We start from the raw sequence: 26,807 nt of genomic DNA, 5'->3' as shown, positions 1-26,807 counted from the left end.
ATCCAAGCAAAACGCTTTGGTTAGTAACCCGATGTTTATCTTAGTTACGTGCAGGAAGCCCACACTTCCCCGCTCAGCTCGCTCCGCCCCCTCCTGCCCGCGGCATGTACACATACACATACACACACACACACACACACACACACACACACACACACACACACACACACACACACATGGTCCCGCTCGGCTTACCTGCGGTGATGAAGTCCCGCCATCCCGACCTCAGCGCTGTCACTGTCCTCCATGGCCGCCGCTTGTCACATCACCTCTCGCTTCCGACCCGAGACTGACTAGCGGTGACGTCACGGACCTCTCGCGATACTTGATGTGAAGGCGCCGGTCATTGACCTCAGCGACAGGGGCTGTCGGCAGTGCAGGAGATCAGCGCAGGTAATGTACCTCGCTGACAGCAGCACTTGTCATCCCCTGCAGTGACCTGGGCTGACCCATTGATGTTAGCTCAGGTCACTGCATTGCTCTCCCAGCCAATGGGGAACATCCTGCTCTTCATTGACTGGGACAGTGTGGATCGTCATGGCAACCCCTTGGATTACACCAGACCTGGATTTGTTTTTCATTCTAATAAATTGGTTAAAGAGGGAATGTTTTGGGGAGTGTTTTTTCAAATAAAAATGTGGTTGTCGTCTATTTTTTTTTATTACTGACTGGGTTGGTGATGTCGGGTATCTGATAGACGCCTGACCTCACCAACCCCAGGGCTTGATGCCAGGTGACATTACACATCTGGTATTAACCCCATATATTACCCCGTTTGCCACCGCACCAGGGCGCGGGATGAGCTGGGGCGAAGCACCAGGATTAGCGCATCTAATGGATGCGCCACTTCTGGGGCGGCTGCGGCCTGCTATTTTTAGGCTGGGGAGAGTCCAATAACCATGGACCTCCCTAGTCTGAGAATATCAGGCCCCAGCTGTCTGCTTTAACTTGGCTGGTGATCCAATTTTGGGGGACCCCTACGTGTTTTTTTTTTAATTATTTATTTAATTTAAAATAACAGCGTGGGGTGCCCTCAGTTTTGGATTACCAGCCAAGGTGAGGTTGCCAGCTGTGGTCTGCAGGCTGCAGCCGTCTGCTTTACCCTAGCTGGCTACAAAACTAGGGGGAACCCTACGTCATTTTTTTTCATTTTTTTGGCTAAATACAAAGCTAAGCACCCCTTAGTGCCACATGAAAGGTACCAAAGGGTGCTCCACTTTTTCTCCACATATTCTCCACTTTTTCTCCACTTTTTCTCCACTTTTTCTCCATTTTTTTCTCCACTTTTTCTCCACTTTTTCTCCATTTTTTTCTCCACTTTATCTCCACTTTTTCTCCACTTTTTCTCCATTTTTTTCTCTACTTTTTCTCCACTTTTTCTCCACTTTTTCTCCACTTTTTCTCCACTTATTTTCCACTTTTTCTCCACTTTTTCTCCACTTTTTCTCCATTTTTTTCTCCACTTTTTCTCCACTTTTTCTCCACTTTTTCTCCACTTTTTCTCCACTTATTTTCCACTTTTTCTCCACTTTTTCTCCACTTTTTCTCCACTTTTTCTCCACTTTTTCTCCACTTTTTCTCCACTTTTTCTCCACTTATTCTCCACTTATTCTCCACTTTTTCTCCACTTTTTCTCCACTTATTCTCCACTTATTTTCCACTTTTTCTCCACTTTTTCTCCACTTTTTCTCCACTTTTTCTCCACTTTTTCTCCACTTTTTCTCCACTTATTCTCCACTTATTCTCCACTTTTTCTCCACTTATTTTCCACTTTTTCTCCACTTATTCTCCACTTTTTCTCCACTTATTTTCCACTTTTTCTCCATTTTTTTCTCCACTTTTTCTCCACTTATTTTCCACTTTTTCTCCACTTATTCTCCACTTTTTCTCCACTTATTTTCCACTTTTTCTCCATTTTTTTCTCCACTTTTTCTCCACTTATTTTCCACTTTTTCTCCACTTTTTCTCCACTTTTTCTCCACTTTTTCTCCACTTTTTCTCCACTTTTTCTCCACTTATTCTCCACTTTTTCTCCACTTATTTTCCACTTTTTCTCCACTTTTTCTCCACTTATTTTCCACTTTTTCTCCACTTTCTCTCCACTTTTTCTCCACTTATTCTCCACTTTTTCTCCACTTTTTCTCCATTTTTTTCTCCACTTTTTCTCCACTTTTTCTCCACTTTTTCTCCACTTTTTCTCCACTTTTTCTCCACTTCTTCTCCGTTCTTTTTCTATGGTCGGTCTACCCATTAGCTCTGCCATGCATACTGTAGCTCTACACCTACTGCACATGTTACTTTATGATTGACATCTCTTTCGTACCAGAGCTGTCTAAGTCTACTCTGACCCCATATTTGTCATTACTATATTGTCCTTGTACTGTATTATGACATTTGTATCATGTGTTTCATTTCTTGCTGTGTTGCAATTTTTTTGCTGCATCCCAATTGTACCTCTACATTGTTCGAGTTTATGTTATTGTTCTCTCACTCTTATGTGATACTGATTATTGTCATTTTTCATGATTACATGCAGATAAGTCCAATCTGACGAAGGCTCAGGCCGAAACATCATTTGTAACTTGTTTTGGACAAAAACATATATGCTTATGAAAAAAATTTTTTCTTAATACGGACCAATAAAGAGTGATTTTGCATTACTATCCGTTGTGACTTACTGACTTAGTCTGGGAGATTTAGAGTGCCGAGGTTACTCACTAATTTTATCTATTATTACCTCTGAGCACCTATATACCAGTGAGCAGAGCTTCCTCTACAGTAGTTCTTCTGATTAGGCATGCCCTTACCTCATGAGCAGGGCATTGCAGCTTTGGTAGCAACCATTACGACATGGACTCTGCTGCTGTGGACCTGGGGAGAGTGAGTGCAGATTCATTGCACCCACACTCCTCACATGAAGGGTCTGCACTCCTAGAAAATGGGGGATATGTTCCCTGAGTGTCTCCCCCCCATATTCTAGACGGTCCAGAGTCGTCGTGGGACCCCTTTATTTTTTTTCTTACAATAAATTGGTGAAAGAGGAAATGTTTTGGGGACTGTTTTTTCAAATAAATTTCTTTTGTCGATTTTTTGTTTTTGTTAGTACTGACAGTTTATGATGTTGGGTATCTAATAGACGCCATGACATCACAAACTGCTGGGCTTGATCTCAGGTGACTTTACAGCTAGTATCAACCCGATTTATTACCCCGTTTGCCACTGCACCAGCTGGGGTGAAGCGCCAGGATTGGCGCATCTAGTGGATGCGCCACGTCTGGGGTGCCTGCGGCCTGCTATTTTTAGGCTGTGAAGGCCCAATAACTATGGACCTTCCCACCCTGAGAATACCAGACCACAGCTGTCCGCTTTACCTTGGCTGGTGATCCAATTTGGGGGGGACCCTACTTTTATTGTGTAATTATTAATATTTATAAAATAATTATAAAAAAGAGCCTGAGGGGACCTCCACATTGGATCCCCAACCACGGTAAAGCTGCCTGCTGTGGTTTTCAGGCTACAGCCGTCTGCTTTACCCTAGCTGGCTATCAAAAATGGGGGGACCCAACGTCATTTTTTTTTTAACCATTTTTTAAATAGAAAAAATTAATGGGCTTCCCTGTATTTTGATTGCCAACCAAGGTAACGGCAGGCAGATGGGGGTGGCAACCCATAGCTGTCTGCTTTATCTGCGCTGAGAATCAAAAATACCGCGGAGCGCTACGTCATTTTTTTAAAGATTTATTTTTACAGCACTGTGATGTCCAGCAATCAAAATACAGGGAAGCCCATTTTATTTTTAGTTATTTAAATAAATAATTAAAAAAAATATATATGGGCTCCCGCTGCATTTTTTGTATTGCTAGCTAAGGGTAATCCAAGCAGCTACTGGCTGCTAACCCCCACTGCTTGGTGTTACCTTCACTGGCAATGGAAAATCCAGGGAAGCATTTTTTATTTTTTTTGCCAAAAAACTACAAAAAAAAGGACGTGAGCTTCGCCATATTTTTGTATGCTAGCCAGGTACAGCAGGCAGCCACGGGCTGCCTCCAACCCCCAGTTGCCTATTTGTACCCGGCTGGGAACCAAAAATATAGGGAAGCCCTTTTTTTTTTAATTATTTCACTTATTTCATGAAATAATTAAAAAACAAATGACGTGGGCTTCGCCCCATTTTTGTGTCCAGCCGGGTACAACTAGGCAGCTGGGGATTGGAATCCGCAGCACAGGTTAGCCCGAGGTTTCTGGGCGCCTCTACTGCGGATTTCAGTCCGCAGCCGTCCCAGAAAATGGCGCTCTCATAGAAGCGCCATCATCTGGCGCTGTATCCAACTCTTCCAACAGCCCTGGAGCCGGGTGGCTTGTTGGGTAATCATGAGTTAATACTGGCTTTGTTTTACTAGCCAGTATTAAGCCAGAGATTCTTAATGTCAGGCACGTTTGACCCGGCCATTAAGAATCTCCAATAAAGGGTTAAAAAAAACACCACACAGAGAAAAAATACTTTAATAGAAATAAATACACAGACACATTAGAGACTCCATCTTTATTACCCCCTGTCAGCCCTCCACGATCCTGCTCTTCTGTCTTCTTTCTTTCTAGTGTAGTAGTAGTGACGATTGTAGTGAGGATGAGGTTCACCAGCTCATCACTTGGGGCTGGGGAACCTCCATCCTCACTACAATCCTCACTAGTGTAGTAGTAGTAGTGACGATTGTAGTGAGGAAGGATGAGATTCACCAGCTCATCACTTGGGGCTGGGGAACCTCCATCCTCACTACAATCCTCACTAGTGTAGTAGTAGTAGTGACGATTGTAGTGAGGAAGGATGAGATTCACCAGCTCATCACTTGGGGCTGGGGAACCTCCATCCTCACTACAATCCTCACTAGTGTAGTAGTAGTAGTGACGATTGTAGTGAGGAAGGATGAGATTCACCAGCTCATCACTTGGGGCTGGGGAACCTCCATCCTCACTACAATCCTCACTACAATCGGGAAGCAGCGTGCAGCCTTCACTCCGTGAGTGATCAGTGCTGCTGGCTGTTAGCGGTAACAGCGGTAACGCTGACAGACGCGTTACCATAGCAACGGTGCTCTCGGAGCCGCGGTTAGCGGTGACATCACCGCTAACTGCGTTGCTATGGCAACGGTGATCTCCGTTAATGACCGGCTGTGTCAGCCGGTCCCTAACGGAACGGGGAGTCGACCGTGTGCTAGAGCATGTCGCCGGTACACGGCGATACACATATGTGCACCGTGTACCGGAGAGATGCACTCGCAGGTCCTACATGACGTGTCATAGTCATGTGACCAGTCTGTAGCCAATGAGATAATAGCCACGTGACTGGTCACATGGCTATTTTGACGTCACGATAGGTCCTGCATCTCTGCTGGCAGTGCCGGTCACCGGGAGGATTCAGCGATCATCGGATGGAATAGCGGCAGGAGACAGAGTGCAGAAGGGATCGCGAGGACCGGTAAGTGTTATGGCAATGTTTATTAACTGTTTGTGTACATTTATCATGCATTTTTATGTGTTTGTGATTGCCTCCCATTATAGCCTATACGTTCGAGTTCGGTTCGTCGAACGTTCGACGAACCGAACTCGAACGGGACCCCCGTTCGGCGAGCCGACCGCGAGCCGAACCGCGACCGGTTCGCTCATCTCTACTCGTGATGCCCCTGGGGCATATGGGCTGCCTGGCGTGAAAGGGTAAGTGCTACCATAGAAGACATCTGAGCATCAGAAGTGGTTGTCATTCCCAAGCCTCCTGATGATCCGAAATTTAGGGCGGGGAAACGCGTCGAGGCGGTGCAAACTGCACCAACTTAAGGGAAGTAATTTATTTTTCTAATGCCATCTATAATTGTCCATTGGGGCAAGGATGTGGAACTGGCATTGCACCAGTATGTTATTTGCACCTAATGTGTGATGTTTACATGTGAAATAGAGTGGTCACGGCTAGTAATTAAGGTCATGATTTGTATCTGTATCCCTCAACAAGTTTAAAACGGTGACTTCCCTGATACATCTGGTCAGGTGCCTGGCACTATCAATTTAAGGTGCATTGATTCAGCACCAGTTTGTTTCCCCAAATAAGTGTAATAACATTTAGGGTGATTGTTTGATGTATTGGGCCAGGTGCCTGGCATTATCTAATTAAGGTGCATTGTTTAAGCACCAGTTAGCATCCCTTATGCTAAAAAAAAAAAAAATTGTTGGTGATTTACTGATACAATTGGTTGGGTGCTTTGCACTATTTAATTAGGGTACAATGATCTGGCACTAATGTGAAATCAGAGCCGATAGAGCACGAGTTATCAATTGTATAATTATCAATATATGTGCAATGGGTGCATATCTTTGATCTCCTATGGTAGATTGGTAGGTTAAGTGAAGGGTAAGTGAGGGTTAGCCAACGAGGAACGGGGGCGCCCAGACAAGTTACGGTTTCATACCCTCCGTCGGCAGGTAGGGGTCAGTATTAGGTATTTAGTAGGGTCATTGTAGGAAGGTATTGAGTATAATTTTTTCCACAATTTGACCCGTATTGTTGTTGAAAGGAAATTTCTCCAGTGTAATCTGACCTCTGCCTAATCATCCAGAACAAGTAGTATATCACAAAATATTGTTCTTTGGATGATCCCTCTGTTTAATATGGAACTTCCCTTTGCTATTTAAGTGTGTGGGTGAATCACCTGGGCAGTTTTAAATAATTACTGATTAATAAAAGTGATTTTATAGGGATTTGTGTGTTCACGTTAAACTTTTAATTTTGACAGTCCCAACAATATTGGTGTTTTGTCAGCTGTAAGATGCTCCCAGGTAGAATGATGTTGCTGCAGGGTTGAGCTGTGGTTTAGCCTTTGTAGATTCTGAAGACTGTTGCTTCTTAAGCTGTGGAGGTGGGTCAGGAAACACTTGATTGCCATCTTGCTGTGGTGACTGTGCTTGAGAAGTCACCTTTTGGTGGCTGATATTAACTTGCTCGGGTGCTGTGGATGGCACTGGCACTGGTAGAGCTAAGTTGGAGGTTTCAGTGTTATCCGCTTGGACGGTACTGCAAACCGTGGGGGTTGGTGTAGGTAACTGATTTAGCACATAGTTTCTGGTGCGATCAACTGGATTGTCTGTTTTCAGTGGTGGCAAGTAAACTGGATCAGGACCTTGGTTCAATGCCTGTGTCGCGGGCGGGGGCCAGACCTTCTGCGAGGGGCTGCTCGGGACGCTCGGGTTTGGTGGCTTTTGGTGCTGTGGCTCGAGCGGGAGCCGGACCCGGGGCTCGAGCAGCGGTCCGCCGCCCACGAGTGAAAAGGGGGGTTGTTATTTACAGGGGCTTCCACCCAGGCGGCTGTTCCAGGCACAGGCTCCTCCACTGCGGGCTTGCCAGACGGTTCGGCCATGCTGCACTGCTGGCATCCAGGAACAGGAAGGGTGACAGGTTCCTGGAGTCCCTGCCCTTTATCTGCTCGGTCACATGTCGCAGATACTTCACCCACACCCCCCCCTTGGTCTTTTGCTGGCACTCCTTTCTGCGGCCTTCTTGTTTCGTTTTTTGACCTCAGGGTTCACCTTCCGGCCGTGTTCCCAGGGGGCGGGGCTTCAGCTTTGCGCCCTTTCTCGGGAAAGAAGACGCTGGGCGGGAATTTTTCGTGCCTAAAAATGGCGGCTTCTGAAAAATTTGCAACGGATCACCGCTGACAACAAAAATCAAGGCGCACTTCCACCAGGTAGGTGATTGGGTCACTATCCTGTTCGTGACGGCAAGTTATCGTGGGCAGGGGCCATACCTTCTGCGAGGGGCTGCTCGGGATGCTCGTGTCCGGTGGCTTTTGGTGCTGTGGCTCGAGCGGGAGCTGGACCCGGGGCTCGAGCAGCGGTCCGCCGCCCACGAGTGAAAAAGGGGGTTGTTATTTACATGGGAGAGATATTGTCCATGACGCCACCCACGGTGTGTGGTGAAGGATGGCACCACCGCTGCAGTTACGAGCGGCCCGGAGAGGTGGTATGGCAGCCGATTGTTAACCCCTCCGTGGGTAGGGATTGATGCCCCGGGACCCAGTGGTGTTTGGTGCTGAGGGTTCGCAGTGCAGGGGCCTGCGCACCCGGCCAGGCCGGGAAGGTTACTCACGAGAAGAAGTACAAAAGTCCTGTGGTAAACCAAAATGGTGGTAACCGGCCTCCGGGAACTGGTGTATCTGGTCCCACACCCGGGTGTGATAGCCCAGTCTTTCTCCTCTGCACTTCTGTGTGTAAATGGGATTGCCTGGTCTGCAACACAGTTTCACGCTCCCGGTTATTTGGTTGGGAGCCGTGCCCATCTGACGCTGACCCGTGGGATCTATTAGGCTTGGCGGTGGCCCTATCCCTTTTCGGTGGGTGGTTGTTTACTTTTCGGGACTTAGGTGGGACCGGATCTATAATCCTGCCCTCAATCGGTGAATTAGTTGGGCCGCTGCTTTCGGTCCCGGCTTCAGGGTCCAAGTACCCCCTTTCCTGTGCGTACGGTTTCCGGTCGGTTCTCCGGTGGCTGTACCAGCGGGCCACTACCCTGCCCCGGTCCACTCTGGATCCCTGCAGCCGTCTTCCCGTCTCCTGCTGACTGTGGCTACTGTCTGCCACCTAGCCAAGGTACCAGGGCTCCAACCCTGGTGCCTGTCAACTTAAACTTCACTCGCTGACACCTTTGGTGTCCCAGCTTAGCTTATCTGAACTTGACTGACTGTTTTCCCACCCTTGGCTGTCTAGACCCCTAGGTAGGTGTGTCCCAAACGCCTGGTCCCGCCCACTGGTGTGTCTGTCTGGCTCTAAGGGGGGGCGACTAGGGTTTTAGTTCGGCTGGTGTAACCCTTTGGGGACTGGTGTTATGTGGGGGCCTAAGTGCGTGTATACCCCTGGTTTCCCAGGGCGCTACACCTGCTCAAGTAGTCTTATTTTAGCTAGCGCAACTTTCTCTTCCATCTGAGAACAAAGAATCTTTATCCGAGCCTCCGCTTCTGCCCTCTTGGCTTCTGCTTCCGCTCTTGCAAGGGCTTCTACTTCTGCCCTCTTGGCTTCTGCTTTAGCTGCTTCTGCTCTTGCAAGGGCTTCTGCTTCTGCCCTCTTGGCTTCTGCTTAAGCTGCTTCTGCTCTTGCAAGGGCTTCTGCTTCTGCCCTCTTGGCTTCTGCTTTAGCTGCTTCTGCTCTTGCAAGGGCTTCTGCTTCTGCCCTCTTGGCTTCTGCTTAAGCTGCTTCTGCTCTTGCAAGGGCTTCTGCTTCTGCCTCTCTTTCTGTGAAGGAACGTCTCACCTTGGATTCCTCTGCTCTTATGCGTGTGATCTGGTTTCTTGCTAGTGAGAGATGCGGTGTTCCGCTTTATCTATGGCGACTTGCACCTCGGCGTCTCTTTCCCTATCCACTGATTCTGCCTTGCTCAGGTCTGAAAGAGATCACTCAATGTTAGAGTCTTTTAGAAAGGTAATGTACCTTGTTGACAGGCTCTTGTATCTTTCTTGAGCTGTATTCAGCCGTTCAATAGTGGCTTGTAAGTTTGTGGCATCACCTGACGAGGATTCAAGTCTTGACATGTGATAGGAGACTCGTTCCCATTGTTCTTCCAGGTATTCACATAGTTCATCTTTTATAGTGTGATAGTTTTCAATGGCCTTTATCGTTGGTTTGCAAGAGCGTCTTGATCGGACAACTTGGTCTACTGAAAGCGTGGGATCTGCCTCCTGGACTTCATAATGGATAGTATCAGGTTGTATTTGCTCTGTGTCAGCAGTGGGGAACTGTCCAAGGTCTTTTTCGGCCATTTTGATTTAAGGTGTACTGTTTCTTTAAGAAACTCAACTTTTGATTAGGGGCTGAAAATCGCTGTGCAGCTCCATAAGTACTCCCTGATGAGATTCCCAAGGTGTTTTTAGCAAATCTTGGGGTTTGCAGTCCGGCAATCTGCAGCGATGAGGTATGATATACTGCAAGTCTATAGAAGGGATATGGCTAGAAGGGAAACAGCAGGTGCATAAACTGTTCCTTTACAATGCAGCAGAGGAGACTCAGGACATGGCAGATGGCAGCGCTTCCCCTTAGGCTTGTCCAGGCATGCACTGTTGCAGGCAGATTACTGCACAAGGCCTGTTGCTAGGCAGATTACAGAGAGGGATACAAGGTCCTTAGGGAACTGTAGCCGGGGTATTGATCTGTTAAGTAGTCTTCTGACTGATTTGCGCTCTAAGGAAGTTTTCCCTTCGGGCTGTAAAGGGGTTTTGACTTTGGGTCTTAAAGAAGTTTTTGACTTTGGGCCCTTAAGGTAGTTTTTGACTTTGGGCTTTCAAGATGTTTTTGACTGTTCTGTCCCCACTTAGAGGTGATTGAAGGTAGGTAGTTGGGTAGAAGTGTGAGGAGCCTGTCTTACCACGTCAAAGTGACAAGGCGGATACGCCCTTACTTACGTAGCACTCACTAATATACAAATTAGGTACACGGAATACAGTTTTATGGTAAAACAATAATGTAACAATTTATTGAGATTGCATCATGATAATGTTCAATTATGGAATGGCAGAAACAATATTACCCTGTTCTATTGATTCAATTAATGTAAATCATACAATCAGTGTAAATCATAGTATATAGAGAAATAACGCATCAATACATTAATTAAGTATTGTAACATCCCAACTTCCCAACCGGAGAGACCTCAGTCAACGAGAAATAGAGAAAAAGAAGTCCAGTGCAGTCCTCAGATAATGAATTAAAACAATCCAACGTTTATTCGGGTAATTCCATAAAAATTTGTACAAAGCGGTCTGCAGAATGAAGGAGTAAATAGCTGTTAGGACCCCATCGAACTACGCGTTTCGACACATAGTCTTAGTCATGTTCAAATGAGGAAAAAATGTTGGTTTCCTAAATGGTAATGCTCACACCCATACTAATTATAGACACATGTGAGATCTTATAAAACTTCCAAACAGAAAATTTCATTATAGATATATGCAATGGAAAATAAAAAAAAAGAGAAAAAAGAGGAAAAAGGAAGAAAGGGGTGCGGGACATTAAAAATGCATGTAAGTGAGTTAAAATATGTTTGAAAAAACATAATAAAAAAATATATAATCATAAATATGCGGATATACAAAAATTATAGCAAATAATCATTTCTGACAGATATGAATTATTATAATTATATATTAATATATTGATTATTTTTATCTGTATCATAATTATTTTTGATTTAAATGGGTTTGTACAAAATATACCAGCAGTTCTAACCCATGATCACATGTTTGTATGTTTTTATATATATCGGAGGTGGATGGAAAAAATAAAACCAAAACTTTTTTTATTATATATTACTATTATTATTTAAATGTAAACATCTATTTGTAAACAAAGACATCAGTAAAAAATGTTCAATTGAGTGAATAATTTCATTCAATTCTAGATATTATTGAAAATCTTGATTATTCCATTAATTTATATTATATTAATATTCTTGGATTAATATATTTTAAATATTAATATAATATAAATTAATGGAATAATAAAGATTTTCTATAATATCTAGAATTGAATGAATTTATTATTCGCTCCGCTATTGAACATTTTCTACTGATGTCTTTGTTTACAAATAGATGTTTATATTTAAATAATAATAATATACAGTTAGGTCCAGAAATATTTGGACAGTGACACAATTTTCGCGAGTTGGGCTCTGCATGCCACCACATTGGATTTGAAATGAAACCTCTACAACAGAATTCAAGTGCAGATTGTAACGTTTAATTTGAAGGTTTGAACAAAAATATCTGATAGAAATTGTAGGAATTGTACACATTTCTTTACAAACACTCCACATTTTAGGAGGTCAAAAGTAATTGGACAAATAAACCAAACCCAAACAAAATATTTTTATTTTCAATATTTTGTTGCGAATCCTTTGGAGGCAATCACTGCCTTAAGTCTGGAACCCATGGACATCACCAAACGCTGGGTTTCCTCCTTCTTAATGCTTTGCCAGGCCTTTACAGCCGCAGCCTTCAGGTCTTGCTTGTTTGTGGGTCTTTCCGTCTTAAGTTTGGATTTGAGCAAGTGAAATGCATGCTCAATTGGGTTAAGATCTGGTGATTGACTTGGCCATTGCAGAATGTTCCACTTTTTTGCACTCATGAACTCCTGGGTAGCTTTGGTTGTATGCTTGGGGTCATTGTCCATCTGTACTATGAGGCGCCGTCCGATCAACTTTGCGGCATTTGGCTGAATCTGGGCTGAAAGTATATCCTGGTACACTTCAGAATTCATCCGGCTACTCTTGTCTGCTGTTATGTCATCAATAAACACAAGTGACCCAGTGCCTTTGAAAGCCATGCATGCCCATGCCATCTCGTTGCCTCCACCATGTTTTAAAGAGGATGTGGTGTGCCTTGGATCATGTGCTGTTCCCTTTCTTCTCCAAACTTTTTTCTTCCCATCATTCTGGTACAGGTTGATCTTTGTCTCATCTGTCCATAAAATACTTTTCCAGAACTGAGCTGGCTTCATGAGGTGTTTTTCAGCAAATTTAACTCTGGCCTGTCTATTTTTGGAATTGATGAATGGTTTGCATCTAGATGTGAACCCTTTGTATTTACTTTCATGGAGTCTTCTCTTTACAGTTGACTTAGAGACAGATACACCTACTTCACTGAGAGTGTTCTGGACTTCAGTTGATGTTGTGAATGGGTTCTTCTTCACCAAAGAAAGTATGCGGCGATCATCCACCACTGTTGTCATCCGTGGACGCCCAGGCCTTTTTGAGTTCCCAAGCTCACCAGTCAATTCCTTTTTTCTCAGAATGTACCCGACTGTTGATTTTGCTACTCCAAGCATGTCTGCTATCTCTCTGATGGATTTTTTCTTTTTTTTCAGCCTCAGGATGTTCTGCTTCACCTCAATTGAGAGTTCCTTAGACCGCATGTTGTCTGGTCACAGCAACAGCTTCCCAATGCAAAACCACACACCTGTAATCAACCCCAGACCTTTTAACTACTTCATTGATTACAAGTTAACGAGGGAGACGCCTTCAGAGTTAATTGCAGCCCTTAGAGTCCCTTGTCCAATTACTTTTGGTCCCTTGAAAAAGAGGAGGCTATGCATTACAGAGCTATGATTCCTAAACCCTTTCTCCGATTTGGATGTGAAAACTCTCATATTGCAGCTGGGAGTGTGCACTTTCAGTCCATATTATATATATAATTGTATTTCTGAACATGTTTTTGTAAACAGCTAAAATAACAAAACTTGTGTCACTGTCCAAATATTTCTGGACCTAACTGTATAATAATAAAAAAGTTGTTGGTTTTTTTTATTTTTTTTTCCATCCACCTCTGATATATATAAAAACATACAAACATGTGATCATGGGTTAGAACTGCGGATATATTTTGTACAAACCCATTACAGTATATTTTTAAATCAAAAATAATTATGATACAGATAAAAATAATCAATATATTAATATATAATTATAATTCATATCTGTCAGAAATGATTATTTGTTATAATTTTTGTATATCCGCATATTTATGATTATATATTTTTCTATTATGTTTTTTCAAACATATTTTAACTCCCTTACATGCATTTTTAATGTCCCGCACCCCTTTCTCCCTTTTTCCTCTTTTTTCTCTTTTTCTTTATTTTCCATTGCATATATCTATAATGAAATTTTCTATTTGGAAGTTTTGTAAGATCCCACATGTGTCTATAATTAGTATGGGTGTGAGCATTACCATTTAGGAAACCGACATTTTTTCCTCATTTGAACATGACTAAGACTGTGTCGAAACGCGTAGTTCGATGAGGTCCTAACATCTATTTACTCCTTCATTCTGCTGACTGCTTTGTACAATTTTTTATGGAATTACCTGAATAAACGTTGGATTGTTTTAATTCATAATCTGAGGACTGCGCTGGACTTCTTTTTCTCTATTTCTGAATCCCTGTCAGCCAAGCCTTCCGTGCGCTGGGTCCAGACAGACAGCGGTGAACAGCAGATCGGTGAGCTGAATTCTCTCTTTTCTTCTGGTAACTTCGGCTTCGTGCTCCCGATCAGAAAACTATTTGTATTATACCTTGGAAAACTAACTTTACCCCAACATGTTGGTATCCGACCCTAATCACATGTTTAATACGGAGGACTATACATCTAGACTCAATAAAGTAGCTCAAATATTCAATGGCTTTGCTCAAATACCTGCAACAGAAAAGGACATTTTTCAGGAATATTTTTAATAGATATGGAACGAAACATGGTAAAAGAACTAAAAATCTGGTGTGATTCTACATCGCTTAAGTTATATTGAAAAAAATATGATCCCCAGAGGCCTCCGCATGAAAAACTTTTCAACATCAAAATACAACGATGAATTTACCGCAAACTGGAATAATATACTGAGTGACTGCTCGATAAAATTAATGCAACTAATAGTGAGGCAAAAGGAGATAGAGCTGGCACAAATTAAAACCAGTATCACTAATATTAAAGATTCACTTATAAAAATGAATCATCCGGAAGACTTTAAACTGGCACACGAGAAAATACAAACAAAATTAAACAAACTGGAGTCTAATATAATGGATATAAAAAAGAAGAAATTCGCACGGGACAGTGAGGACTATTCTAAAAATGAAGTATACACCTGGAATAATAGACCTCGTTCAATTATAAGGAGAAAACGTTACTCCAGCTTCAACAGAGTGAGTTTTGACTACACAGAGAATGAATTAACCACATTGTTTGCCTCAACTTCTGAGAGCACTATGGATACTTCTGCCTCTTCAAACGAAGCCCCTTTTGTTGTCACAAGATCCAAATCTTATGAGAATAAAAACAAAAATAGAAATATTAACTATGTTCAAAATAAGAATGGATCATCAAAAAACGACAAAGACGGGCAGGCAGAAAGCACCAAAGGAGCCCGATGTTACAATCAGAATCGCTAAATGTGCCAGTCTGGAATTTGTCCAGTTACATCCTCTCTGAAAATCAAATCTCACTGTTAAGCAAAGGCCTGGGTTTCTCCCCTAATACCAACTTTGATATTTTCCATACTATTTTGGACCTAAACAAATTTGCTAGAAATATGACCCTAAAATGTCATTTCTATCAGGATACACAAGATTTTTCTCAAGATTCTATGATAATGAACATCCCTTATATGGAGACTCAATTTCCACTTTTTCGGGAACAAAAAACCATCATGGATCTTCGCTTGCTGCAATCTGATTTTAATGAGGATATAAATTCTAAGGACATTAGATCTAAAATAGTATTGTCTAACCATGCATATTATCCTACACAATCTAGACCAATTATAATGGATACTTTTCAGGAACTGGTTGTTCAAGATCTTACAGAGTTGAGCAGAACACTTTCCTCCCACAGAGACAATTTGTCTCCAGGAGAAAAAACCGCATTGTCTGAATTAATGGATAATTCAGAGCTTATAATTAGGCAAGCAGATAAGGGGGGGGGGGGGGGGGCAATTGTTCTGCTCGACTCTGGACTCTATAAAAAATTGAACTTATTGGATCTCCAAGATAAAGATACATATATGGAGTTGCAAACTAACCCTACTAGTCATTACAATAATTTATTGTTGAAGGTGTTGGAGGAGAGGAACTGCATGGGAGCCATTGATATAAAAACAAAAGATAATTTATTTGTCCCTTTCCCAGTTGTACCGATTTACCACTCGTTACCAAAAATTCCTAAAAATATTTTTCCGCCCCCTGTTAGACACATTGTCTAACGCATTGGGTCTTTGGGGGAAAAATTAGGAGGTTTAGTAGATCAATTTTTACAGCCCCTGGTTTATAAAATCCCAGGATTTATTAAAGATACATAAGAAATTGTTAAAGCACTGGATAATTTTCAATGGAATCAGGACTTTTGATGGCTCTCATGCAACGTAGTCTCCCTATACCTTTCGATACCACACAATGTGGCAATAAGATGCTTGTCCCAACATCTGGACAGATTTAGCAATTATGAAACTGAACTTAAAGACTTTATTTTGACAGCAGTACAATTTCTCTTGGAGCATAATTATTTTTCATTTGACGGCAAATATTACCTACAATGTAGAGGCGTCAGTATGGGGACTCATTTCTCCCCCTCGCTGGCTAATATAGTCATGGCAAGGTGGGAGGAAGAGTTTCTGTACAGTGACACCAAACACATTCAGCAGCAACATCCATTGGTGTGGTAGATACCTGGATGATATGCTGTTGATATGGGTTGGTGCAGCTGAAACAATTGGAGACTTTTCCACTTATATCAATTCCAACGAATTTAATTTAAAACTTACAACGGAATCCCATGAGACAAAACTAAACTTCTTGGATATTACACTATCAGTGTAAAGGTTCAATCGCCTAATTCTCACCCGATATAGAAAACCCACAGCCTGTAATTCCATCCTAACAGCTAATTCTTGCCATACATCCCATACAAAAATAAATATACCGGTGGGGGAGTTGATCCGCACCAAGAGAAATTGTACTGACCACAAAGACTATTTAGTTGAAGAAAGTAAAGTCTGTGAAAGATTAGCCAATAGAGGATATCATAGCTGGATATTAAATAGGGCGAAAAACATTGTGAAGGGGATTGGATAGACGCAACCTCCTTTTTAGCAATAAAAACGCCAGAAATTATAGTAATATTAGCTTTGTAACAAATTATAGTAACCAGTTTCCACAGATTGTCAATATTGTAAAAAAATATCTTCCAATCCTAAATGAAGATTCTAAATTGAAAAACATTATTAAAGAAGGAATAGGATATATAGCCAGAAAAGCCCCCACACTTGGTAACCTCTTGTCTCCCAGCCTTTTTACCAGTACTGAAAATAAAACACATAATAACACCACCTGGCTGGATTTAAAGGGATTCTTCAAGTGTGGAGCTTCTAAATGTAAAGGTTGCAATTATGCTGAAAAAAGCCGTACATTTAAATCATTTAAAAATTTAAAAGAATTCACCATCAATGAATTCATTAACTGTAATACAAATCATGTTGTTTACCTTATCATCTGTAAAATTTGCAACATACAATACACGGGATGTACTACAGGTCCACTTAAAACCAGAATTAGACTTCATCTTTCGGATGCAATTAATCCATTAGCTACATCAATATCATCAGCCTCTAGACACTTTCGGGGGGTACATGGAGGCGATCTCCGCAGCTTCAGCTTTCTTGGCATTGAGAAGGTACACAAACCTATCCGGGGTGGGGATCACAGGAGGAAACTCCTCAATAAAGAAACATACTGGATCCTCACCCTAGAATCTAGGTTACCGCACGGTATGAACAACCGCCAGGATCTTATCCTACATTATTAATATCTAACCTACAACTGTTATATCATTCCTGCAGAGATCCCCTCCATTTACCCCCTCGACATATAAATATAAATTTTAAAACATAAAACTCAATACAACTGACTGAATTGTAGTAGTTGCAATAAAAAAAAACACCTATTTACCAGTGCTCAGTCTTGAATAATTTGAAATACCTTTTCTATATAAATTCTTGGTATATTCCTTGGATATTTTTATTTTTTTTTGTTATTATATATCAGAAACAAAATGGTATAAGTATGGGATACACTTTAATATCGGACCCCCCCCCCCCTTTTTTTTTTCTTTTATTAAGATATGTGATTATGGAGATAGGTGTGAACAATTGTGAAATATGATTCTAATATGATAAAAAATAGTTTGCCCCTTGCTAGAAAAAAATTGTTTGAACTAATAAAATATTTTTTTATTGTGGTGGGGGTTTTTTACAGCTGCCAACCCACAACATGGTTAAACTTCTGTTATATAAAAAACTATAAAATGATAACATTATACATTTAGAACGAAATAAATTAAAAAATAATAAAGTAAAAAATTATAACATTAAAAAAGTAAATAAACGAAATAAAAAATAAATCAAAATATATTAATCCAAGAATATTAATGGCCACATTGCACAATATGCTGTCTCTCTCTGCATAAAACTTCAAGGTTATCATAGTTATTTTTTCTCTGATGTTCCCTAATTGTTACTTTTTACTAATTACAGCACAATACCTCAAGGTTGCTTGCCACTGATTATGGCGTAACAACTTCAAGGTTTCCAGTATGTTGCTCTTTGAAAAACTGAATCTTATGATCATCATACGTATAATGCTCTAAGGTTTTAGCACATGGACAGCATGACTTCCATAATCACCTATTCTGAAGACTGGATACCTATCTAGAATCCAGTCACGCACACATACTCATCCCATTTGTATCACAGAGTCTTACCTTCGTTTCCACTATGCGAGGCAGACATGACCAGAGCGCTCCAGGCTGGATGGATTCAAATGGACACACGCTGAGGTGAAGCAACGGTGGTTTATTTTCTCCTCCATTAACAAAAACATGCAGCAATACAGTGGTTCAAGTGGCTGTAACTGTGGTAGTCTTGTGATAGTTGTCCTAAAGCTGCTAGCGGTCAAAAACGTTTCCTTTTTTGAGGCCCAAAAAAACAGAGATAGATCTGCTCCTCACAATGCACTGACTGAAAGTGAAAGTAACTTGGAGTCAGGATGTGAGGTCACTTGTAGGGCTGAAAACACTCCCACAGGCTGGACTAAAAAGAACCAGGGGAACAGAATGGTCTGACCAGTAGATGGCAGCAAAGGCCAAGCATGAACGTATATATATTGAATAACATTAATTAAATATCAGTAGATATGTCATTAAAGGTTTTAAAGAAAACAGGTAGGAACAGCACACTGTAGGTGTTTTTTACCTTACATCATTACGTTGGGCAGTATATATCGTGCTGCCATAACTACTAGACAGATTGAATTTGGATTCATCCAACCACAACACCTTAGACCAATCTGTCTTTTTCTATTGAATGTGTTGTTCTTTGGCAAACTCAGGTTGGACCTTTAGGTTCTTTGCAGAGATGACAGGCTTCTTGACTGGAACTGGTGCATTCAAGCCTACTGCTCTCAGGTGTCATGCCATAGTTTGGCGACTCAATTTGACCTCATTCTTTGTTCATTTTGTGCGACGTCTGTACAGCATTTTATGGACATCAGACACAGACTTTTTGTTAATAATGTGATCAACTTCGCAGGGAGTTTTCCGTAGTTGTCCACTTCTAGATTTGTCAGCTGTTACATAACCTTCTTTTTCTTTCTTTATTGTACGTGACACTTGACTCTGAGAACAGTTGATTCCATCGCTGCCTCATTTGGCTTTTGTCTGACTTCAGAATAATCAGCTTCCTGACATCTGGTGATAAATTTGGCTTTGTCTGTGCCATATTTTATCCAAACACACACACACACACACACACACACAAAGACACACATGTAGCACCTCTGAGTACATCAGGGTGCTACAGGGAACGGTATCCTTTTCCCCCAGGATGCAGGACCTACTCCCCCATGATTACAGGTTCACAGAAACCGGTGTCACCTCCATCAGCACCACAAACCCCAACCAACACCCCACACCATGACCTGTCAGACACACCAGTGGGTTGGTATAGCTGGAACAGGGCCACCCACCTAGGGGTCAGGCAGACTGGGGGGAGGGACCAAGACAAACTAGTGACAGCTCTCAGAGTGAGAGGAGCTGGAGTGTTAACTCCCGGGGAGCTAGAAAGATAGAAGTTGGGTCGCAGACAGTGGTCCAGGAGCAGAGGAGTCGGTGACCGGGTTCAGGGACTAACAGAACTGACCAGTACTGAGCACGACGGGGTACAGGACCCTAGGTCAGGAGCCGATTCATCGTCCTGGCAATTAACCTGCAGAGGAAGTGGGCCTTCAGGGACCTTCCTAAAGCTCAGAGACCGAGGGCATCAGCAAAACGTGGGGGACAGGGTTTTCCAAACAAAGCAACCCACTGAGGTCCCAAGTGCCAGCACTTAGTAGCAAGACTTTACCCAGACTGAAGATCTGGCCCTTACAGCTTCAAGCTATAGGGACCCACACGGACACAAAACAGTGCACGGAGGCGAGTTCTGGACTATTAGTGACACCGGTGGTACCGGGGACCTGGACGTGCTCCAGGCAGCAGCAGCTGTACACAGAGACTTGTTTAAGAACAGTATGTGACTCAGTTTATCTCCGCCTATACAGCGCATCAACCACCGCAGTGAGTACGCCTGCCCCTGTACCCTGCCTTTAATATCTCCTGATTACCCGAGCTCCGGGGCCTTCCCTACCTGCGGAGGGACTGTCATCTTGATGCTCCCCACTATCTGCCCCAGTCCTCATTGCAGCATCGGCGGTACTCCCATTACCGCACCCCACAGGTGGCGTCACCAACATTTCTCCTGTAAATAACCCCCTTCTCAGTTTTGAGTGTCCGCCGAGCCCGGGTCCGGACCTCTCGAGACACGACCACCCCGGATCCGAGCACCTCGGTCGTCACTGTGGCGGCACACACACACACACACACACACACAAATTAGCCAAAATTAGACTACCCATGACAGAATATGCAAAAGATTTGGAAGGGCAAATGTGGAAAACTAACACATACAGTGATAAAACAATGTCAAACACAATCTTCTTCCTTAAGCTGACAACTGTTTGCTTCTGCTTTACTAAAATCACCAGAAACATGTCATCACAACAATTAGACAGAAGTAATCACACTTTAAAAAAAAAAAATTAAAAAAAATACAAAACGTTTGGTCATTACTGAACATCAACAACACTCATAATCTACATTAGCTATCATCATGTCTTTGGACTGTGGAAACTCAGAGGAAAGCGCACAAAAACAGAACAAACAACCTCCTTACAGATGTTTTCTTTGGTTGCATCTGAACTCAGGATCCAACGCTGCAAAGTAACAATTTTTACATTTTACTACATTTTAGTAAACGTGTTAATTACTTTTCCCTTCTCTCATTTCTCATTATTACACATCACTAAATGTATACAGTATGCGCCAACGTATATGAGGGTCTTCCTACTGTCTACCAACAGAATTTTACAGTGAGTTTAATCATCATACAGATGGAATGCAATAGCCTGATTCTTTTATTAGGTGGGGAAATAAGCTTTTATGCTGACACATTACCAACATCTCTTCTTTTTCTAACAGTTTGTATGATAAAGATCTACCAGAAGCTTCTTGGTTCCAGTTGGTCCCTATAATAAGGAACAATCAGTCCCTGAAGATACTCGAACTGTCTGGTAAACATCTGACCGGTCCTCACTTCAGTGACTTGGTGGAAGCTCTGTCCAGTCCAGACTGCGGTATAAAGGAATTTACGTGAGTATAAGGCTGTGTGCACGCTGCGTTTTTTTGCCGCATTTTTGTGCATTTTTTGGGTGCAATTTTGGTATCAAAACTGCATGAATTTCCTTCCCTAGCAAAGTCAATGAGATTTAATTTTTGCTGTCCGCACATTGCAGTTTTTTTGACTGTGTCTTTGTGGTGACCACAAAGATGCAGCATGTTAATTCTTTTTGCCTTTTGTCCCTGCATTTCAGAGGGCTGGTATTTGGCCAGATACTACTCCCCATATAAAGTCTATGGGAACTAGAATCGGGCGCAAAGGGGTAGGAGCAAGTGCTTCATACTCGCGATCACCGGGCAGCTGTCACACTGCAGCCGCGGCAGCTCTTTCATCTTCCGGAGCCAGCCGCTTGTTAGGCTCATATCATATTCACTCCTTCCCTGCTCACCGGTGGCTGTGATTGGTTGCAGGTAGACCCACCGCCACGCTGAGTGACAGCTATCTGACTACAGCCAATCACAGACAAAATAATTTTAAAAAATTGGCGTGCGGTCCCCCCCAATTTTGATGACTAGCCAAGATAAAGTCTCACAGCTGAAGGCTGGTATTCTCAGGCTGGGGAGACCCATGTTATTGGGAGCCCCCCAAGCCTAAAAATATCAGCCAGCAGCCGCCCAGAATTGCCGCATCCATTAGATGTGACAGTCCCGGGCCTTTTCCCAATTGCCCTGATATGGTGGCAATTGGGGTAATATGGAGTTAATGGTAGCAGCTCATAGCTGCCACTAAGGCGGGCTTTGCACACTGCGACATCAGTAACAATGTGTTACCGATGCTGGAGCGATAGTCCCCGCCCCCGTCGCAGGTGCGATATCTTGTGATCGCTGCCGTAGCGAACATTGTCGCTATGGTAGCTTCACATGCACTCACCTGCCCTGCGCCGTCGCTCTATGCGGCGACCCGCCTCCTTCCTAAGGGGGCTGGTCGTGCGGCGTCACAGAGATGTCACACGGCAGGCGACCAATAGCAGCGGAGGGGCGGAGATGAGCAGGATGTAAACATCCCGCCCACCTTCGTCCTTCTGCATTGCAGCCGGGACGCAGGTAGGAGATGTTCCTCGCTCCTGCAGCTTCATACACAGCGATGTGTGCTGCCGCAGGAACGAGGAACAACATCGTACCTGTCGCTGCACCGGCATTATGGAAATGTCGGACCCTGCACCGATGATACGATAACGACGCTTTTGCGCTCGTTAATCGTATCAAAAAGGATTTGCACACTGCGACGCCGGATGTGCGTCACTTTCAATTTGACCCCATCGACATCGCACCTGCAATATCGCAACATACAAAGCCGGCCTAAGTCCTAGCTTAATGATGGCAGGCAACTAAGAGACACCCCCTCATCACTAAGCTGTAAGTGAAAGTAAATAAACACAATCACCCAAAAAATCCTTTATTTGAAATAAAACACAAAAAAGCCCTTTTTTCACCACTTTATTAACCCCTAAACCACCTCTTCAGGTCCGACGTAATCCACACGAGGACCCACGATGCATCCAGATCTGCTGACAGTCATGGTGAGTGGCCATAGAGCATGCCTGCTCGCTGTGAGGGTCAGGCCGCAAGTGAAGTGAGCCGCACAGAATCAGCGGTGACTTCAGCTGTCACCGCACATCACCTGACTGAAGTCACAGCTGATCTCGCGGCTCACTTAAGCCGCGGCCTGATACGTGGCCACAAGTGGAGGACTACCACTGTCACCGCACATCACCTGACTGCAGTCCTCCACCTGTTACCACATATCAGGCCGCGGCTGAAGTGAGCCACGGGATCAGCAGTGACTTCAGTCAGGTGATGTGCAGTGACAGCAGGAGTCCTCCACTTGTGACCACATATCAGGCCGCAGCTGAAGTAAGTTGCGAGATCAGTTGTGAATTCAGTCAGGTGTAGGGATGGGCGATCCGCATCTGTAAAGATCAAAGATCGTACCGATCACATAGTGATCGTGTACACGATACCAACCACGAGTTTTCCTGGGAAGCTTGTGTTACAGATCGGGTCCAGATCGGCAGGCAGGTAAAGCCAGCAAATGGAGGAGGCAGCCCGTAGCTGTTCGCTCCATCTACGCTAAGATGGACGCTAAGATCTATGCTAAGATATTGTTTACAATAATATATATATATATATATATATATATATATATATATAAATACATACATACATACATACACACACAGTACAGACCAAAAGTTTGGACACACCGTCTCATCTCTAGAGCAACTGTTAAGAGGAGACTTTGTGCAGCAGGACTTCATGGTAAAATAGCTGCTAGGAAACCACTGCTAAGGACAGGCAACAAGCAGAAGAGACTTGTTTGGGCTAAAGAACACAAGGAATGGACAATAAACCAGTGGAAATCTGTGCTTTGGTCTGATGAGTCCAAATTTGAGATCTTTGGATCTAACCACCGTGTCTTTGTAGAAAAGGTGAACGGATGGACTCTACATGGCTGGTTCCCACCGTGAAGCATGGAGGAGGAGGTGTGATGGTGTGGGGGTGCTTTTCTGGTGACAATGTTGGGGATTTATTCAAAATTGAAGGCATACAGAACCAGCATGCCTACCACAGCATCTTTCAGCGGCGTGCTATTCCATCCGGTTTGCGTTTAGTTGGACCATCATTTCTTTTTCAACAAGACAATGACCCCAAACACATCTCCAGGCTGTGTAAGGGCTATTTGACTAAGAAGGAGAGTGATTTGGTGCTACGCTAGATGACCTGGTCTCCACAGTCACCAGACCTGAACCCAATCGAGATGGTTTCGGGTGAGTTGGACAGCAGAGTGAAGGTAAAAGGGCAAACAAGTGCTAAGCATCTCTGGGAACTCCTTCAAGACCGTTGGAAAACCATTTCCGGTGACTACCTCTTGAAGCTCATCAAGAGAATGCCAAGAGTGTGCAAAGCAGTAATCAAAGCAAAAGGTGGCTACTTTGCAGAACCTAGAATCTAAGACATATTTTCAGTTGTTTCACACTTTTTTGTTAAGTATTTCATTCCACATGTTTTAATTCATAGTTCTGATGCCTTCAATTTGAATCTACAATTTTTAGAGTCATGAAAATAAAGAAAACTCTTTCAATGAGGAGATGTATCCAAACTTTTGGTCTGTACTAATTATATATATATATATATATATATATATATATATATATATATATATATATATACCGTATTTTTCGGACTATAAGACGCACTGGACTATAAGACGCACCCTTGTTTTAGAGGAGGAAAAAGTAGAAAAAAAATAAAATTAAAGTAAAAGAATGTGGTCATGACTAGAGATGAGCGAACCGGTCCCGGTTCGGCTCGAGGCCGGTTCGCCGAACGGAGGTCCCGTTCGAGTTCGGCTCGTCGAACGTTCGACGAACCGAACTCGAACTGCATAGGAAACAATGGCAGGCAATCACAAACACAGAAAAACACCTAGAAAACACCCTCAAAGGTGTCCAAAAGGTGACAAGCAACTCAAACACATGGGAAAGTGACAAGGACATATACTCATGCGAAAACAAAACAGCTGGACAAGGAAAAAGAGGAGGACACACAGATATAGGCATGGCACGCTCTTCTAAAGTCATGTAAAACACCGCAAGGTGACTCCAAGCGGAGTCTCCCTTTTTTCCAAAAATTGGGCCACACAGACACCCACCCCTTCAGTGGCAGCAGTTGTGCCCCAGTTGTACACTTCACAGCTACATTTGCATCAAGCACATTCAAAAATACGCCATTCTTATCCGTCCCCAGGATGACACCGGGGTAGGTAGCAAAGTCTTTCCTGATCCCAGCTCTGTTCATCTTGGCTTCTTTTAAAAACACAGCAAGCAAGGGTTACTCCAAGCGGAGTCTCCCTTTTTTCCAAAAATTGGGCCACACAGACACCCACCCCATCAGTGGCAGCACTTGGGCCCTAGTTGCAAACAGGATGTTTTGATTTGCATCAAGCACATTCAAAAATACGCCATAATTAACCGTCCCCAGCGTGACACCGGGGTAGGTAGATAAAGTCTTTGCTGACCCATGACTTGTTCATCTTGGCTTCTTTTAAAAACAATGTAAGCAAGGGTTACTCCAAGCGGAGTCTCCCTTTTTTCCAAAAATTGGGCCCCACACACACCCACCCCTTCAGTGGCAGCAGTTGTGCCCCAGTTGTACACTTCACAGCTACATTTGCATCAAGCACATTCAAAAATACGCCATTCTTATCCGTCCCCAGGATGACACCGGGGTAGGTAGCAAAGTCTTTCCTGATCCCAGCTCTGTTCATCTTGGCTTCTTTTAAAAACACAGCAAGCAAGGGTTACTCCAAGCGGAGTCTCCCTTTTTTCCAAAAATTGGGCCACACAGACACCCACCCCATCAGTGGCAGCACTTGGGCCCTAGTTGCAAACAGGATGTTTTGATTTGCATCAAGCACATTCAAAAATACGCCATAATTAACCGTCCCCAGCGTGACACCGGGGTAGGTAGATAAAGTCTTTGCTGACCCATGACTTGTTCATCTTGGCTTCTTTTAAAAACAATGTAAGCAAGGGTTACTCCAAGCGGAGTCTCCCTTTTTTCCAAAAATTGGGCCACACAGACACCCACCCCATCAGTGGCAGCACTTGGGCCCTAGTTGCAAACAGGATGTTTTGATTTGCATCAAGCACATTCAAAAATACGCCATAATTAACCGTCCCCAGCGTGACACCGGGGTAGGTAGATAAAGTCTTTGCTGACCCATGACTTATTCATCTTGGCTTCTTTTAAAAACAATGTAAGCAAGGGTTACTCCAAGCGGAGTCTCCCTTTTTTCCAAAAATTGGGCCACACAGACACCCACCCCATCAGTGGCAGCACTTGGGCCCTAGTTGCAAACAGGATGTTTTGATTTGCATCAAGCACATTCAAAAATACGCCATAATTAACCGTCCCCAGCGTGACACCGGGGTAGGTAGATAAAGTCTTTGCTGAACCATGACTTGTTCATCTTGGCTTCTTTTAAAAACAATGTAAGCAAGGGTTACTCCAAGCGGAGTCTCCCTTTTTTTCCAAAAATTGTGCCCCACACACACCCACCCATTCAGTGGCAGCACTTGTGCCCCAGTTGTACACTTCACAGCTACATTTGCATCAAGCACATTCAAAAATACGCCATTCTTATCCGTCCCCAGGATGACACCGGGGTAGGTAGCAAAGTCTTTCCTGATCCCAGCTCTGTTCATCTTGGCTTCTTTTAAAAACACAGCAAGCAAGGGTTACTCCAAGCGGAGTCTCCCTTTTTTCCAAAAATTGGGCCACACAGACACCCACCCCATCAGTGGCAGCACTTGGGCCCTAGTTGCAAACAGGATGTTTTGATTTGCATCAAGCACATTCAAAAATACGCCATAATTAACCGTCCCCAGCGTGACACCGGGGTAGGTAGATAAAGTCTTTGCTGACCCATGACTTGTTCATCTTGGCTTCTTTTAAAAACAATGTAAGC

At 43.3% G+C, this 26,807-nt stretch overlaps 1 protein-coding gene across 5 annotated transcripts in view; it reads left to right on the top strand.

The window, feature by feature from the left end:
- LOC142290977 (NACHT, LRR and PYD domains-containing protein 12-like) overlaps positions 1-26,807 on the top strand; it is a 1,131,354-nt gene that overhangs the window by 1,029,401 nt on the left and 75,146 nt on the right. For all 5 annotated transcript variants that reach the window (XM_075335136.1, XM_075335138.1, XM_075335137.1 and 2 more), the window contains one exon: positions 21,140-21,310. In XM_075335136.1, coding sequence (XP_075191251.1) covers positions 21,140-21,310 — 171 coding nt within the window. The remainder of the gene's footprint in view (positions 1-21,139; positions 21,311-26,807) is intronic.

The sequence above is a fragment of the Anomaloglossus baeobatrachus genome, chromosome 2, assembly GCF_048569485.1.
Source record: "Anomaloglossus baeobatrachus isolate aAnoBae1 chromosome 2, aAnoBae1.hap1, whole genome shotgun sequence".
Taxonomy (NCBI): Eukaryota; Metazoa; Chordata; class Amphibia; order Anura; family Aromobatidae; genus Anomaloglossus; species Anomaloglossus baeobatrachus.
The sequence above is the reverse complement of the archived record's forward strand: the minus strand, read 5'-3'. Positions and strand labels throughout refer to the sequence as shown.